The 16,499-nt window shown below is 37.9% G+C and overlaps 1 protein-coding gene across 6 annotated transcripts in view; it reads left to right on the top strand.

Annotated features, from left to right (window-relative positions):
• Positions 1 to 16,499, top strand: part of NMNAT2 (nicotinamide nucleotide adenylyltransferase 2) — a 209,154-nt gene that overhangs the window by 5,127 nt on the left and 187,528 nt on the right. For 2 of the 6 annotated variants that reach the window (XM_043923724.1, XM_043923725.1), the window contains exon 4: positions 3,279 to 3,332. The exons of 1 other annotated variant lie outside the window; for it this stretch is intronic. In XM_043923724.1, the coding sequence (XP_043779659.1) occupies positions 3,279 to 3,332 (54 nt within the window). Of the gene's footprint in view, positions 1 to 3,278; positions 3,333 to 4,021; positions 4,756 to 16,499 lie in introns of all 6 variants that reach the window. 3 more of the 6 variants (XM_043923726.1, XM_043923729.1, XM_043923723.1) reach the window with 3 other exon arrangements.

Raw genomic sequence — 16,499 nt, 5'->3', positions numbered from 1 at the left:
AAGGCCTTTATACTACTCCAAGAACAGTACTACGAAAACCAGGATGGGGTCCCTAGTCTAAAATTAATGTATTTCTTCTCAAAATATGTTGTATTACCCAGAAGCTGCCTTTTTTTTTTTCTTAAAACACCCAAATAAAAGGAAAACAATTTTTTCACTATTTTATAGTCACCTCTTTCCTTATATCTGGAGCATAGACAACTATTTTTGAGCACAGAGAATGTGAAACTGATGCTGTCATAAATCTGCTCTTCAAAACCATAGGAAACCACATGTGTGCACACAGGCTCATACATACATGCACACTGTCCTCTTTTCCCTACCTTTATTATTTTACCACTTCCATTTTCAGTTGAAGTTAAAATGTGATATAGATGAAAAGCAAAGCAACTCACGATATGCATTTGTTACTTCAAGGCTTACTATCGATAGGTACCCAAGTACTGTTCTGCTTTGCTTAACTATCCTAGGATCTTTTCTATTCACAGAAAAATTCTACATGTTATAAACCTAGATAGTTTGTCTCACATTTATAAAAATTCTTAATATCATTGGATTACGAGATATGAGAGCATGTTCCAGAAGAAATTAGTGAATTTATGTATTCTTATAGTCTATATTTTAGCCATATTAATCTTTAAAGTTTTTATTTTAAATTCTTGACTTGAATTTTCCATTGGCTTTCCATCACTCTTAGAGTAAAGTCCCCAGTCCTTAGGATGGCCTACATGATCTGGTCCTTGCCTGCCTTTTCTCTAACATTTCCTGAAGTCAGCACTTTAGCCCCAGTGACCTTCCCTTAGGTCCTTAAATAAGTGGTATTCTTTTCTACTCAGAGCCTTTACACCAGCTGTTTCCTTATTTATGTAACTTTTCTCCCTTCTTAAGCTTCAAGCCTAAACTGGAACATCTTTGGAAAAGTCTTCTCTGCCCCACACCCCATCAAGCTAGATTAGCTACACCTACTACATACTCCCATAGCACCCTGCCCATCTTCTTCATGGCATTTGTCATATTTGTAATTCTTCATTCAATGTCTGTTGCCTCCAGTTGGCTATAAACTCTGTTAGTGCAGACACTACCTGTTTTTTGCTTGCTGCTGTTTATTACTACCCAAGCAAGGATGCTGATACAAGGATGCTCATAAATGTTTGTAGAATCAATCAATCTTGGGAAAATTTTGAAATTTGGACCCTGATTTTTCATATAAATGCTTAAAATTCCTGACCACCTTTCTATGGAATATCGAAGTCTAAGCAATAAGAGAAGCATTACTAAGCAATAAGAGAAGAAATTTTCTGGGCCTTCAGTCTGTCTGAGAAATTACTATTAAATGTAATTTACTTAGGCAGCCAGTAAAGAGCACACTTACAAGGTATGGATAACTCATCAATTATCTAACAGCAAAGTCTCATACTTCAATGTAGGAAAAAGGTCTTCATTGTTCAAATTACTTTTATTTAACTTTTATATTTTCTAATTTGGGGATAAGGGAACCAGTTAATCCTCTTATTGTGTGACAAAAGAAAAGTGCACTTCTGGGGAAGATGGCAGAAGAGAAGACAGGCAATCAGCTAGGTTGGAAATAGGATAGAAAAATTAGATTTAAAAATTCAGAAAGAAAATTGAGTCAGAGTGTAGAACAGAAAACTCAGTGGTCTTTGTATTGCTCACTGGAAAGATGTTTATAAATTCTGGCATTATTGTTATTTTTTTCTCCTGTAATAGGATAGGGCTAAATAAATTTAATGAATGTTTCCTAAGGAGAGGGTCATATGCAATTTCAAAGTAAATGAGATATTTATAATATATTTAAGCTATATTTCTAGAGGCAGACATGTTATCTAAGTTCATGGTGGCTCAGTGGTAAAGAATCTGCCTACAATGCAGGGAATGCGGGTTTGATCCCTGGGTCAAGGAGATCCCTGGAGAAGGAAATGGCAACCCACTCTGGTATTCTTGCCACGAAAATCCCATGTACAGAGAAGCCTTGTGGGCCACAGTCCACAGGGTTGCAAGAGAGTTGGAAACAACTTAGTGACTAAACAACTAGCGGCCTGACAGCTAGGTAACGCACCTAGCAATGTCCGGCACTGAGCAGGCACTCAGCAGGTGGTACTGCTCTTGTTACACACATAAGGTGAGTCAGAGCTTCACATACTCAGCTTCACATTCTAAATAATGTAGATTAAAAAAAATAATGTTGTAAAATTGCATTTGGAGAGAGAGAGGTACACAGCACGCTGCCTTGAAACTCTATGACCAGTTGTATCACGTGGCCAAGTATAAACTGCCAAGAGAGAAAACAGCTTTCATCTACTTACAGAGGATGTCTCAGTTCATTAGGAGTTTTATATTTGCATGAGATGAGATCCAAGATCTGTCAAAACTGAAGAGGATAAGGAGGCTTATAAGGAGCAAAGCCACCTGTTGGTGCTTTCCCTGCCCTCTTTCAAACTGACATTTCTGGAAGGCTCTCTGGCTCCCTCTCCCATTGTCTTGCTCCCTCTCAGCCAGTGGCTGTGAGCTTTCCTTTATGGTATCCAAAGTGATCCGACCCTTTGTCCAAGAAGATGTTCAAAGGTTGAGTTCTTCTTGAAAAATAACCCTGTGGTAAACCTATAAGGCATGCTAACTCTTGGAATACCAGCATTTCCAAAATATAGGCAGCAGTGGCCTAGATGTTACAGAAGGCAATCAGCTTGTAGAAAGCGAAGTTGAAGTCCTTTTTCTGTAAGTATTCGTTGGACAGCTATATTGTAGCATTAAAGTGCAATAGGAATTTTAGGTAAAGATGTTAGAGTCCATAGGGAGTGTTCAACTAATGATCCTATCTTTCTATCTTTCTCTGCTCTTTAAAGACAAATCTAAACCAATCCTTTACTTCTCTCTTAATCTGGATGTATTTAATACTAAGGAGAAAGCTTAATGAGTTATGGATCCTCTAGACTTTTAGTGTTTAATTATTTATTCAGTTTTTTCATTCACTCAGTCCTCAAAAACATATTGAGAATTTTCTGTGTTGGGTCATATGCTAGTCACTGGAGTGCAAATGTGAACAATACAGTCTTGCTCTCAAGTGTTTAAAGCTTAGAGGAGAATTATGGGGCAGTTGTAGTATACAGTGATAAAACTTTTAGAGGTCTTTGGAACCATTCCATCTTGAGATCATGTGCAGACAGACATGCAATCAAATGGTCCTTAAGTGTTCCAGTCAGCTTTAAAGTCTTTCAGAATGAGGTTTTGCAGAGTTAACTTTTTCAAATTCTATTTCCCAGAAGGAAGAGGAATATTCACAATTCAGCTACCAATAGAGTGATGGCAAACCACAGGTAAAAGTATTCTAGACTAAAATATGGCTGAAGGATGCAAACTTTGTAATTCTATGTCACAGTTATATTAGGTTAATATAGCTTATATAAGTTATATACTAAGTAGATGTAAAGTCTAACTATGACATAGACTTGCACAGAAAATGGCCAAAAACACAATACTAAGAGAAGTTATTTCTGTGAGGCAGATTATTTATGGGAGGCTTTTATTGATCTCCCACCAACCAAAAAGTAAAGTAGATTTTATTGTTGTGGTGGTTGCTATTGTTGCTAGGAGTTTCATTGTTTGTCATTGTTTTTAAAGAATGTCTGGACTATCTGCCAAGTTACAGAAGCCTAAGTAATGTGGAGTTAAAAATAAATGTAATAGCTTTTTGCATACTGGTGATTAAAAAAAAAAACCTTATTAGAGGCCATTCCCAAAGACATGTCCTAAGGCTCACTGTAACACAATATCAGGTACTGATACTTTTGTACAAAAGTTGATGAGGGTGATCATCTTTGAATGTATCATTGCGACCTTCTTTGGTAATTCTGGATCTACTGGGAACCATCACAGCCTGAGAAGGATGAAATGCCCTAGATGGGATTCACAAAGGATCATTCTATACAATAAAAGCCTACCGTTAAACCTTTACTGAACCTTTTTGCCTTCTCTTTAAAATTCTTTTCTCATCCCTCGACTTTAGGTCACACCTGGCCCCTCCCAGTTGGATAACAAGCTGCATTTCCTCATTTCTCTGGAATGTGACCAGTCAGGAAACGCAACATTTGCTTTGCTCTTTTTTTTTTTTTTCCTAGTGGGAAAAAGAAAGATAGGGAGGAAAACTGAATTGAGAAAGAAGATCACGGAAAGAGAAAAGGAAAACTATAAAGTCTAGAGGAAGCGAAAGAAGAGATGGATGAGCAAAGAACCACACTAGCTGGTAGGAGTAACAGTTGTTAGACACTTACCTATTAGAATCTACTTTCTGTGAGACTCTAAGAAATGACTAGATCCCCAGTCCAAATTAAAAACAAGAAAGGAACTTGGCAACCTCTGAAATATACTTTCAGACCCAGTGATCTCTATCTGCTGAATGGGACATCTCTGATTCTTGCTGTCTGACAAGTTTGAGATGTTTTCCATTTAATGATCCTTTTTGAGGCTGGTATAGACCATGAGAAACTTTATATTGCCATTTTAAAAGTAGATATTCCCCAAAACAAAATATATCACTTGAATTTGGCCTGCAGGTACAATGTAGAATATTACCCTTCTCTTACCTTTTACGCCTGTGATGGTGAAAGCACCATGTAAGTACAGAGTAGTGCAGTCCAAACAGTTGTTAAAACTACTAGACACTCTGCTGAAAATTCTCTTTTTTCCCTCAGGTGGTTTTAAGATCACTTGGAACCGTCTAATTAAATCTGACACTCTCATGTAAGTTTTTCATTCTTTTAAGCTTTCTGCTCTATTGGGTAATACTAATCATGTTTACTTTACCAAAACTATTTTTATTTTGAATCCAATGACACTTAAATTTTATTTTAATTTTAGTACCTTAACCTCATCTTTAATTCGTTATACTGTTATGGTTCTAGTGATACGTAATAAACACTTGGCCATAAATAATCCATAAGTGGAAACATAATGACAGGACTTGGTCACTTCTTGGATGTGAGCACTGGAGAGGAAGAAATCCAGGAGACTCCAGGTTTCTGCTTGAGAAACTGGATGAAAATAGAAATCATAAGGGAAGAAATAGTTTGGAGTGATGTGTGGATGTGAAGATAATGAATTTTTGAGGACATGTTGAACTGGAGTGGTCTGGAGTTGAGAGATCTTGTGATCTGGTGAACTTGAGAGAAATCTGACTAAAGTTGTAAATTTGGGAGTCATCAACATGTAGATGTAACTGAAGATACCTGAGTGGTTTCAAAAAGCTTGTCTATAAAGTAAGAGAGCTAGGAGAGGTTTTGTCTTACAGAGAGGTGAGAGCCTTCAGCAGAAAGGATCCAGGATAGAAAAATAAGAGAGAAGAGAGGCTGGGGAGATAGGAAATGCAGCTTCTGAAGAAATGGGAAGAGAGACTTTCAGGGCACAATGGCAGAGATGGAAACCTTTTTTCTGATAGAATAATAATGAGGTGGTAAATTATGGAGTTTCTCCCCCCAGCCCCAGTATTTTCTTTTATCCCTTGCCCTCTAGGATTTTAAAACTTCAGGTTATAAAATCACATAGATTCTGAAGAACTGGGACAAAGACTGATGATTTAAGGGCAAGGCTTTCAGCATCAGAATATATTAAAAGTTCTTCAAATTGATATATACAGAAAACCAGAGAGGGGAGCAAGAAACAAAGGGACTTTGTACTCTGCCTCCCTTCATCCCAAGTCAGGATCCCGAGGAGACTTACAGAGACTCTGAATATGTTTCTGGCGTTTGAGAACAGAGGAAAGCTCAATCCCCATTACTGAGTAAAGCCAAAGAAGGTAACAACACCACGGAATTCCTCACATCCAGAACGGCAGAGGAAAATAGTCAAAATGGTATTGTGAGCAATCCTTTGAATGTCCACATCTTCTCCAAGAACTCCAATCACAGAAACATTTTCTTTTTTAAATTAAAAAATGTCTCTGGGTTAAGTCACAAGACAATCATCTCTAGGTATCAGAAGTGAAAAAGCAGCCCCACTAGTTTACTGAACCTAGAGCTGTGGCCCTGATGGTCTGCTAGGTCTGGAAGCAAGTAGAAGTTGGTTAGGAGTTTGAATTCCTCAGAGTAGTGGGGATCAACAGCATCCTATATAGGGTATGGCACCTTAGTCAGGCTCACTGTGAAACTGGGATTTGGGAAAACCTTCCAAATGGTTTCCACCCTGACCTAGAGTTTTTAAAAAACGAACAAAGCAAGCCGCGGCCTGTCTGCAGTGGTGAAAGGAAGAAGAGAAATCAGGGCACCCAGTCTGCCTGCTTTTCTGCCTAACAGACAGATCTGCTATCTTCTCCAGTATCCCTGAGGGTCAGGAGTCCTGAGATACCTAGTTCTGGACAAAGGGGTTTCCAGATCTACCTGGAGGCTACACTGAAGTGTGTGCATGCTTAGCCGTGTCCAACTCTTTGCGACCCCATGGACCATAGCCTACCAGGTTCCTCTGTCCGTGGGATTCTTCAGGCAAGAATACTGGAGTAGATTGTCTTTTCCTTCTCTAGGGGATCTTCCCAACATAGGGATTGAAGCCAGGTCTCCTGCATTATAGGCAGATTCTTTACCATCTGCTTTTATTTCAAGAACTTTAGAAAATTCTCAGTGTATACTGTCTCTTCAAATATGACTTCCACCATACTGTTTATTCTCTTCCTAAAACTACTGATTAGAGCATGCTTCATGTATTCTGTGTGTTGCTGTGAAACAAACCTTTCCAAAACATGGTGGCATAAAACAATAACCACCTTATTAATCTCCAAGATTCTGTGTGATAGGAATTTGGTAGATACTTCAGGGATAGCTAGACTCTGCTTCATGATGTTCAGGGTGTCAGATCAGAAGACGTGACCAGCTGGTGATCATTTGAATAGCTGGGTTTTTTTGGTTCACGTATCTAGGCTACAGTGAGCAACGCAGAACTCTACTGCAGCTATAAGCTGGGATGCCTACACATGACTTCTCTGTGAGGTTTGAATTTCCTCATAATGTAGTATGATTTCCTCATGGTAATCATACTATTTAATGGCAACTCAGAGCTCCAGTAGTGACTGTTGCAGAAAATGAGGCAAAAGCTATATAGACTTTCATTATCTAGGCTCAGAAATCATATAGTATCCCTTCGACCTTACTTGGGCTTCCCAGGTGACTCAGACGCTAAAGAATCTGCCTGCAGTGCAGGAGATGCAAGAGATGTGGGTTCGATCCCTGGGTTGGGAAGATCCCCTGGAGGAGAACATGGCAACCCACTCCAGTATTCTTGCCTGGATAATCCCATGGAGGCAGGACCCTGGCGAGCTACAGTCTGTGGGGTTGCAGAGTCAGACAATGAATGACCCGCTAAGCACGCAATAAACCTGCCCAGATGGGAGGAATGCAGGGGCTAGACCCTCCTCTTAATAGAAGGCATCTCAGAGAATCTGTGGCTGCAATTTTAAACTACCACAGTACAGTTCAAAATAGATTCTGTATTCTGCATGCATTCCTTAATCTTCCAATTCAATAATTCTTAATTAACTGGATGAGAGTAATCCCTTTACAATGTGTGTGTATATTAGATCATCACAATGTACACTTTAAATGTCTTATGATTTTGTCAGTTAAAGCTCTGACAAAACTAAAAGAATTCATTCTCTGTCTAGAGTGTATCTCATTGAATATTTTTTTTTTATCAAATGTTTGTTTCTCTGTTTAGTTATTTTTCATATTCATCTTTACTTAATTCACATCTTCTGTGTTTGTCTCTTAAGCTTTGGGGTTTTTTTTTAGATTTTTTTTTTTTATTTCTTTGAGTGTATTTATTGTAAAGTCAGTTTAAGATTACTTGCCAATATGGACTTCTTTTCCAGTGGGAATGGATCATCTTCAGGGAACAGAGATTTAAACAATATTGTTAAAATTAAAGTAGAGTTGATTTACACTGTTGTGTTAGTTTCAAGTGTACAGAAAAATGATTGGTTTTTTTTTTTTCAGATTTTCTTCCTTTATAGGTTGTTACAAGATTTTGAATGCTCTCCATAAGGACCTGGTTGTGTATCTGTTTTATATACAGTAGTGTGTGTCTGTTAATCCCAAACTCATAATTTATTCCTCCTCCGCTTTCTCCTTTGGTGACCGTAAGTTTGTTTTCCATGTCTGTGAGTCTATTTCTGTTTTGTAAATAAGTTCATTTGTATCATTTTTTAAAGATTTCACATATAAGTGATATCATATATCTGTCTTTCTCTGTATGACTTACTTTACTTAGTATGATAATCTCTAGGTAAATCCATATTTCTGTAAATCGTAATACTTCATTCTTTTTATGGCTGAGTACTATTCTTTTGTATATGTACACCATATTCTTTATCCATTCATCTGTTGATACGGATGTTGAGGTTGCTTCTGTGTCTTGGCTATTGTAAATAGTACTATGAACATTGGGATGCATGTCTTTCCGAATTAGAGTTTTGTCTTTTCTGGATATATGCCCAGGAGTGGATCATATAATAATTATATTTTTAGATTTTTAAGGAACCACCATACTGTTTTCCATAGTAGCTGTACCTATTTAACATTCCCACTAACAGTGTAGGAGGGTTCACTTTTCTCCATACCCTGTTATTTGTAAAATTTTTGATGATGGCAATTCTGACCAGTGCTAGGTGATACCTAATTGTAGTTTTGACGGCACTTCTCTCTCATTTTTGATTTGCATTAGCAATATTGAACATATTTTTATGTGCTTATAGGCCATCTGTATGTCTTCTTTGGAGAATAATATTATATACCTATGTACATAAAAACCCTCCACCTAACAAATAGAGAATTCACGCTCTTCTCAAACACACATAAAACTTTTAAAAATTTGACCAGGCTAGATATTTTAATGAATTACTATAGTATAGACCATTCTATACTATAGAGTATAGACATTCTCTGATCAGACCTTAATTAAATTAGAAATTCTCATATGTTTGAATACTTAAAAACACATTCCTGAATAACTCGTGCTTTAAATAAAATTTACAGACTATTATGGGACGAATAAAAAAGAAAATGGGCTTTCCTGGTGGCTCAGTGGTAAAGAGTCTCCCTGCAATGCAGGAGACAGAGGAGATGTGGGTTCAATCCCTAGGTTGGGAAGATCCCCTGAAGGAGGAAATGGCAACCCACTCCAGTATTCTTGCCTGGAAAATCCCATGGACAATTGAGCCTGGTGGGCTACAGTCCGTAAGGTCGCAAAGAGTCAGATGCAGCTGAGTGACTGAGCACAACAACAACAGCAAAGAAAAATACATGATAAAACTTGGCTAATGCAACACCTTGAGAACTACCGCTTTAAATTAACCTGACTTGGGGGGTGGGAGCGAGGTCAGGAGGGAAGGGATATGTGTGTACATATGGTTGATTCATTTTGTTGTATGGCAGAAAGTAACATAACATTGAAAAACAATTATATTCCAATAATAACATTTTTACAGATGAAGTTAATAAAACAGATAATATTATAAAAAGCAAGTCTAAAAAATAAAATAAAAAATACTTGAGTACTGCAGGTAAATTGAAGGAAATTTATGGCATTAAATGCCCTTATTAAAAATTATTTCAAATGGATGAGCTAAGCATCCATTTCAAGAACCTGGGAAGTGAATAGAGTCAGCCTCCCCAAAATATAACTCATCAATGAATCCAAACTTGATTCTTTGAGAAGGCCAATGAAATACATTTCTAGCAAGCCACACTGAAGAGAAGATAGGATAAATAAACAATATTATTTTTTCAAATAATAGAATTTTTTGAATAAATTCAAAAGGGGACATAATTAGAGATTTAGTAGAGATTAAGAATATCATTGTTTATGCTATACAATTTATAATACTGAGCAGCTCTATGTCAATAAATTGAAAGCTGAGGTAAAAACCTACAATTTACCAGAAGAGCACAAATTGATTTAAGAATAGAAAATCTGAATAAATCAATCATCAACAAAATAGATCAGTAGTCCAAAGTCTCCCAACCCATCCCTATATCCGTTGCCAAATAAACAATGCCAGATGGTTTTATAGGTAAGTTTTACCATATTTAATGGAACAGACAATCCCATACTATATAATTGTTCCAGACAATAGAAGTAAAGATAGTCCAGCTTATTTCATGAAGTTACTAAGCTGTTAACACCAAAATAGAACTCTGCAAGCAAAGGAAATTATAGATGAATCTCATTTTTTTAACGTTATAATGAAAAGTAATTAGAAAATCAAATCCAGAAGTGTATTCAAAGCAACATATCAGGCAAAAATAAAGTTTACCTCAAATATAGACGTGGCTCAGTGGTAAAGAATCTGCCTGCAATGCAGGAGATGTAGGTTCAATGGGAAGATCTGGAGAAGGATATGGCAACCCACTCCAGTATTCTTGCCTGGGAAATCTCACAGACAGAGGAGCCTGACAGGCTACAGTTATGGGGTCAAAAGACTTGGACGTGACTTAGTGACTAAACAACAATAATTTAAAATGCATCTGTAATCTGTTTATTATCAGATTAAGGAAAAGGCCCATATGCTTATCTCAGTAGATACAAAAAAGCATTAAAATGTCAAGAACTATAATTTAAAAACAAAATCTCTTACGTAACAAAAAATATTATACCAAGTCTATAACGAACATCATATTTAATTATGAGACTAGAAAAGTAGTCCCATTAAATTCGAGAACATGACATGCCTGCTATAACCTCTGTAATTAAACATAATACTACCAGTTCTACTCCTTTATATTTAAGAGGAGAAAAAAAAAAAAAGATGTGCAGTCATTAGCAAGGAAGAGAGCAAAATATTTGCAGGTATCATTTTTTTAAGTAGAATCTCCAAGAAGCTATTCAAGGAAAAAAAAACAAAAAACTTAGCCTAAGTGTTCAGCAGTGTTGCTAAATCACAATCAATGTGAAAAATCAATATCAATTCTATATACCTAATAGGAAATTCATACACCTATGTAATGATGGAGTGATGGTGGTGGTGGTGGTAAACATCCCATTTACAATTGTGATAGAAATAATAAAATTCTCAGGAATAAATCTTACAAAAATGTGCAAGATCTTTATGGCTAAAATATCTAAAATGCCAAATGGCAAAAAAAAACAGATTTTAATAAAAATTATGTCGTACTAAATTCACAAAAAAAATCAATACCTCAAGTATTATGATACTCCACAATTAAATGGAATTTCAATCAAAGTCCTAACAAAACTTTTTGTGGAATTTGACAAATTCTAAAGATAATTATAAAGAGAAAAGGTCTAAAAAGAGCCAAGAAAATTCTAAAAACCCAAGGAAGTGTGATTTTTTTCCTTTGAAAGGAAGATTCCTCATAGAGCTATAGTAATTAGATGAAGCAGTGTTGTAATATGAAGGAGAGCGCTGAAGTAGACATAAGTGCATGTGGGACCTTGGCATATGACACAGGAAACATTAGTGAATTTGAGGGCTACCGACTTTCTGTACCGAAAAAAATGAGATTAGATCACTATCTCATACCTTATTCTAGCAGCTCTTAAATTTTTTTGGTCTCAGAACTCATTTACACTGTTAAAAATTATTGAAGATGTCAGAGTTTTTGTATGTGTGGGTTGTATCTGTTGATATTTACCATATGCTATGATCTGAATGTTTGTGTCCTCCCAAAATTGGTGTGTTGAAATCCTAATTGATGGCCTTAGTAGGTGGGGCCTGTGCAAGGTGATTAGGTCAGGGGGTGGAGCTTTCCCAGATGAATTTAGTGTCCTTGTAAGAGACCCCACAAAGCTTTATATAGCCCCTTCCTCAATGTGAGAATACAATGAAAAGCCTGTGACCAGAAAGAGGGGCCTCAAGTAATCATGTTAGCACCCTGACCTCAAATTTCCAGCCTGTGAGCAATAGATGTTTGCTCTTTATGAGCTACCCAGTCTGGGATATTTTATTATAACTGCCTGAACCAACTAAGACACTATATTAGAAATAAAAATTAAGAAATGTGTAAAACACATAAGCAGATAAGCACACATTCCATTAGCCATCAGAGTGATGACATCGTCACATGTCATGTAGCCTCTGGAAAACTCCCAGGCTCAATGAGAAAATGAGAGTGAAAAAAAGTAAATAATGTCTCAATATTATTACAAAAATAGTTTTGGTCTTCCAAATCTCCTAAAAAAGTCTTGAGGACCCCTGGGGTATCCCCATATCACTATTTGAGAACCACAGCTATAAACTAAACTCCAGATGAATTAAGGATCTAAAACTGGGACAAAATAAAAATTTTATAACTATTGAAAGAAATTATAGGTGAACACATTATGGCCACAGGGGAAGAAAGGATTATTTAAGTGTTAGTCAAAAGCACAAATTATAATAAAGGAAAAACTTTATAAATTTGAATACTCCAAATTTAGTGCTTCTGTTTGATAAAATATCTCATGTGTGTGTATGTGTGTTAGTCGCTCAGTTGTGTCTGACTGTTTGCGACCCCATGAACTGTAGCCTGCCAGGCAAGAATATTGGAGTCGGTTGCCAATTCCCTTCTCTAGGGCATCTTTCCAACCCAGGGATTGAACTCAGGTCTCCTGCATTGCAGGCAGATTCTTTACCACCTGAGGCACCAGAGAAGCTCAAAATATCTCACACACAGTATTAAAAGGAAAGCCACAGTCTGGGTGAAAATAGTTGTAGCGTATCTATAAAACAAAGGATTAATATTCACACAATATAAATTTCTTATATAATTAAGAGAAAGACAATCTAACAGAAAAATATGGGGAAAGAAAATATGCCCAACCTCCCTAGTAATTAGAGAAATACAAATTAAAGAATCCGTCAGATTGGGAACTATTTCTAAATTTCACAATACCAAGTGTTGACTATTAGTTATATGGAAGCGAGAAATCTTACCTACTGCTGGTGGAAGTGTAAATTGGTAAAGCCACTTAGGAGAGCAATTTAGAAATGCCCAGTTGAAAATTTGCACATCCTATGATCCAAAACTCTACCTCCAGATACATAATTTAAAAGAAATGGTGAAAAATGCATGAGATAACATTAACTCATTGACTGAATAAATATTTATTAAGTTCCTACCTGAACCCAGAATCATAGTAGGCTTTGGGAATAAAAAAGTGGATAAGACTGCTCTCAAGAAACTAAGTGAAACTGACATTTATGGAGATATATAGATTAGATATAGACATATAGATATTTTATAAGTATTAAATATAAAATATCTATTTTATATTAAAAGACATTATTAAAATTATATTAAACAGGTGATATTAAAAGTATTATTATTAGAAGAATAGTCTGTATCAGTTCAAACAGGATTGAGTAATTTGAAGCAAAATTTAGCAGGATGAAAGGGTGGGGGCTGGAGGTGTTATTTTAGGAAGGATAGACAGGGAAGACCTTCCTGAGAAGGTGAATTTGAGGAAAGACAGAGAAATGAGGGAACAAGGTCTATGTTTAAGGTCTGAGAAAGTACATTTCAGGAAAGAAGCCATGGCAAACAAATTCTTTGAAGCAGAAATGACTTGGAATATTGGAAGAAAGAAGCTCATGAGGTAACGTGGAATTAGTGTGTGGGGTAGGGTAGAAAACTATTGTAGTAGTGGGAGAGAGACATTGGTGGTTGAGGCTTGTTTAAAAGTGTTGAGAAGGCTTCCCTGGCGGCTCAGTGGTTGAGAATCCTGCCAGTGTAGGAGACACGGGTTTGATCCATGATCCAGGACGATCCCACGTGCTGTGGAGCAACTAAGCCAGTGCAGCACCACCATTGAGCCTGTTCTGCAGCCCAGGAGCCACAACTCCTGAGCCCATGTGCCCCATCTACTGAAGCCCGTATGCCTAGAACCCATGTTCCACAAGAGAAGCTGGTGCAATGAGGAGCCGGTGCACCATAACTAGCTAGTAGCCCCCGCTCACCCCAACTAGAGAAAAGCCTTCACAGCAACAAAGACCCCGCACAACCAAAAGTAAAGTATTGAGAAGTGACTGGATTCAGGATACAGAGCAGACAGCTTGGTGATGGGGATTTGAGGTGTGAGGGAAACGGTTCAAAGCCGACTGAGGTTTTTGGCAAATGTGCCTGGTGAAGCCATTTACGAAGATAGGAATAATTAAGGAGTAGCAGGTGGTGAAAGGAGGCAGGAAAGGATAGTCCCTACAGTATTGTTGGTATTAAAAAACCACTGGAAATACCCTCAAGGATGAATGGCTCGAGTGCAGACAAAGTAAGATATATTCATTTGATGAAATACAATACAGAAGTTATAATAACTAGTATCAGTACATGAATGAGTCTTAACAATACTCTGCAATATCAAATTGCAGAATTTTATATTCAGTATGATCCTAAAAAATACAGATGCCAGATATTGTTTTTGGCTATAAATATATCAAGCAAAAGCATAGCAACATGGACTAGATTTGTGCCAAATTGATGTTGCTGGTTGTCTCTGGGGAATGAGGGAGATAGGGAGTGAAGATGGGAAGGGCACATAGGGGACTTCCCCTTTACTGAAGGGAAATATGAGAGAGTGACATTTGTTCATTTTGGATAAGTACATGGATGGTTTATATTATCAAATATACTTTTTTAAAAAGCTTTTTTATTTTGTATTGGGATATAGCTGATTAACAGGGCTTCCCAAGTGGCACTAGTGGTAAAGAACCCACCTGCCAATGCAGGAGACATAAGAGACACGGGTTAGATCCCTGGGTTGGGAAGATCCCCTGGAGGAGGGTACGGCAACCCACTCCAATATTCTTGCCTGGAGGATCCCATGGACAGGGGAACCTGATGGACTGTAGTCCGTGGAGTCACAAAGAGTTGATTGATATGACTGAATATCATGATATGACTGAAACATCTTAGCACCACATGCATAGCCGATTAACAATGATGTGATAGTTTCAGGTGAATAGCGAAGGGACTCAGTCATACATGTACATGCATCCATTCTCCCCTACTCCCCTCCCATCCAGGCTACCACATAACATTGAGCAGAGTTCCTTGTGCTCTACAGTAGGACCTTGTTGGTTAACCGTTTAAAATATAGCAGTGTGTACATGTCCGTCCCAAACTCCCTGACCATGCCTTCCCCCATCCTTCCCCACAGCAACCATAACTTCATCAAACGTACTTTTAAAAATGTGTTTTCCTGGAAGAAGGGCAAAGAAAGACTGAACAGTGTCTAGGAAGACGGGCCCAAGCCAGTCTCATGCTTCGGTGGAATGACTTTAAGAGCACTTAAAAACTTGAATGAACTGATGACCCAGCAGCACCCAGCATGGGCTGATAGATGGCTTATGAGGGTGATCCACTGGCTGCCAGTGCTATTAAGATGGTGACTGCCATCTACATCCCATGGGTCCCCAAACCATGTCCACACCTGACCCCAGCTCATGGCATAAACGCAGTACCCACACTGAAATTTAGATCCAACCCAGAGAAAGGGAGAAAATTGACCTAGGTTATATTTCTGCCAATGTCAGGATAGACATTGAGTTTATGCTGAATTTTTTAAAATTTACTTTTAATTGGAGGATAATTGCTTTACAGTATTGTGTTAGTCTCCGCCATACATCAACATGAATAAGCCATGGATATAGTATGTCCCCTCCCTCTTGAATCTCCCTCCCACCTCCCACCCCATCCCACTCCTCTAGGTTATCACAGAGCCCCTGATTTGAGCTGCCTCCATCATACAGCAAATTTCCACTGGCTGTCTATTTTGCATACGGTAATGTATATGTTTCAGTGCTACTCTCAATTCATTACACCCTCTTCTTCCCCCACTGTGTCCATGTGTCTGTTCTCTATGTCTGTATCTCTGTTGCTGCCCTGCCAATAGGTTCATCAGTGCCATCTTTCTACATTCCATATATATGTGTTAATATGTGACACTTGTTTTTCTCTTTCTGACTCACTTCACTCTGCGCAATAGGCTCTAGGTTCATCTACCTCATTGAAGTGAAGTGAAGTGAAAGTCACTCAGTTGTGTCTAACTCTTTGCAACCCCATGGACTGTACTGTCCGTGGAATTCTCCAGGTCAGAATGCTGGAGTGGGTAGCCATTCCTTTCTCCAGGGGATCTTCCCAACCCAGGGATCAAACCCAGGTTTCCTGCGTTGCAGGTGGATTCTTTACCAGCTGAGCCACCAAGAAAGCCCATCTACCTCATTAGGACTGACTCAAATGTGTTCTTTTTATGGCTGAGTAACATTCCATTGTCTATATATACCACAACTTCTTTATCCACTCATCTGTCGATGGACATTTAGGTTGCTTCTATGTCCTAACTGTTGTAACTAGTGCTGCAGCGAACACTGGGGTGCTGCGTCTCTCTCAGTTATGGCTTCCTCAGGGTATGTGCCCAGTAGAGGGATTGTTGGGTCATATGGTACTTCCATGCCTAGTTCTTAAAGGACTCTCCATATTATTCTCCATAGTGGCTCATTTTTATGTTAG

The sequence above is a fragment of the Cervus elaphus genome, chromosome 14 (genome assembly GCF_910594005.1).
Source record: "Cervus elaphus chromosome 14, mCerEla1.1, whole genome shotgun sequence".
NCBI lineage: Eukaryota > Metazoa > Chordata > Mammalia > Artiodactyla > Cervidae > Cervus > Cervus elaphus.
The sequence above is the reverse complement of the archived record's forward strand: the minus strand, read 5'-3'. Positions and strand labels throughout refer to the sequence as shown.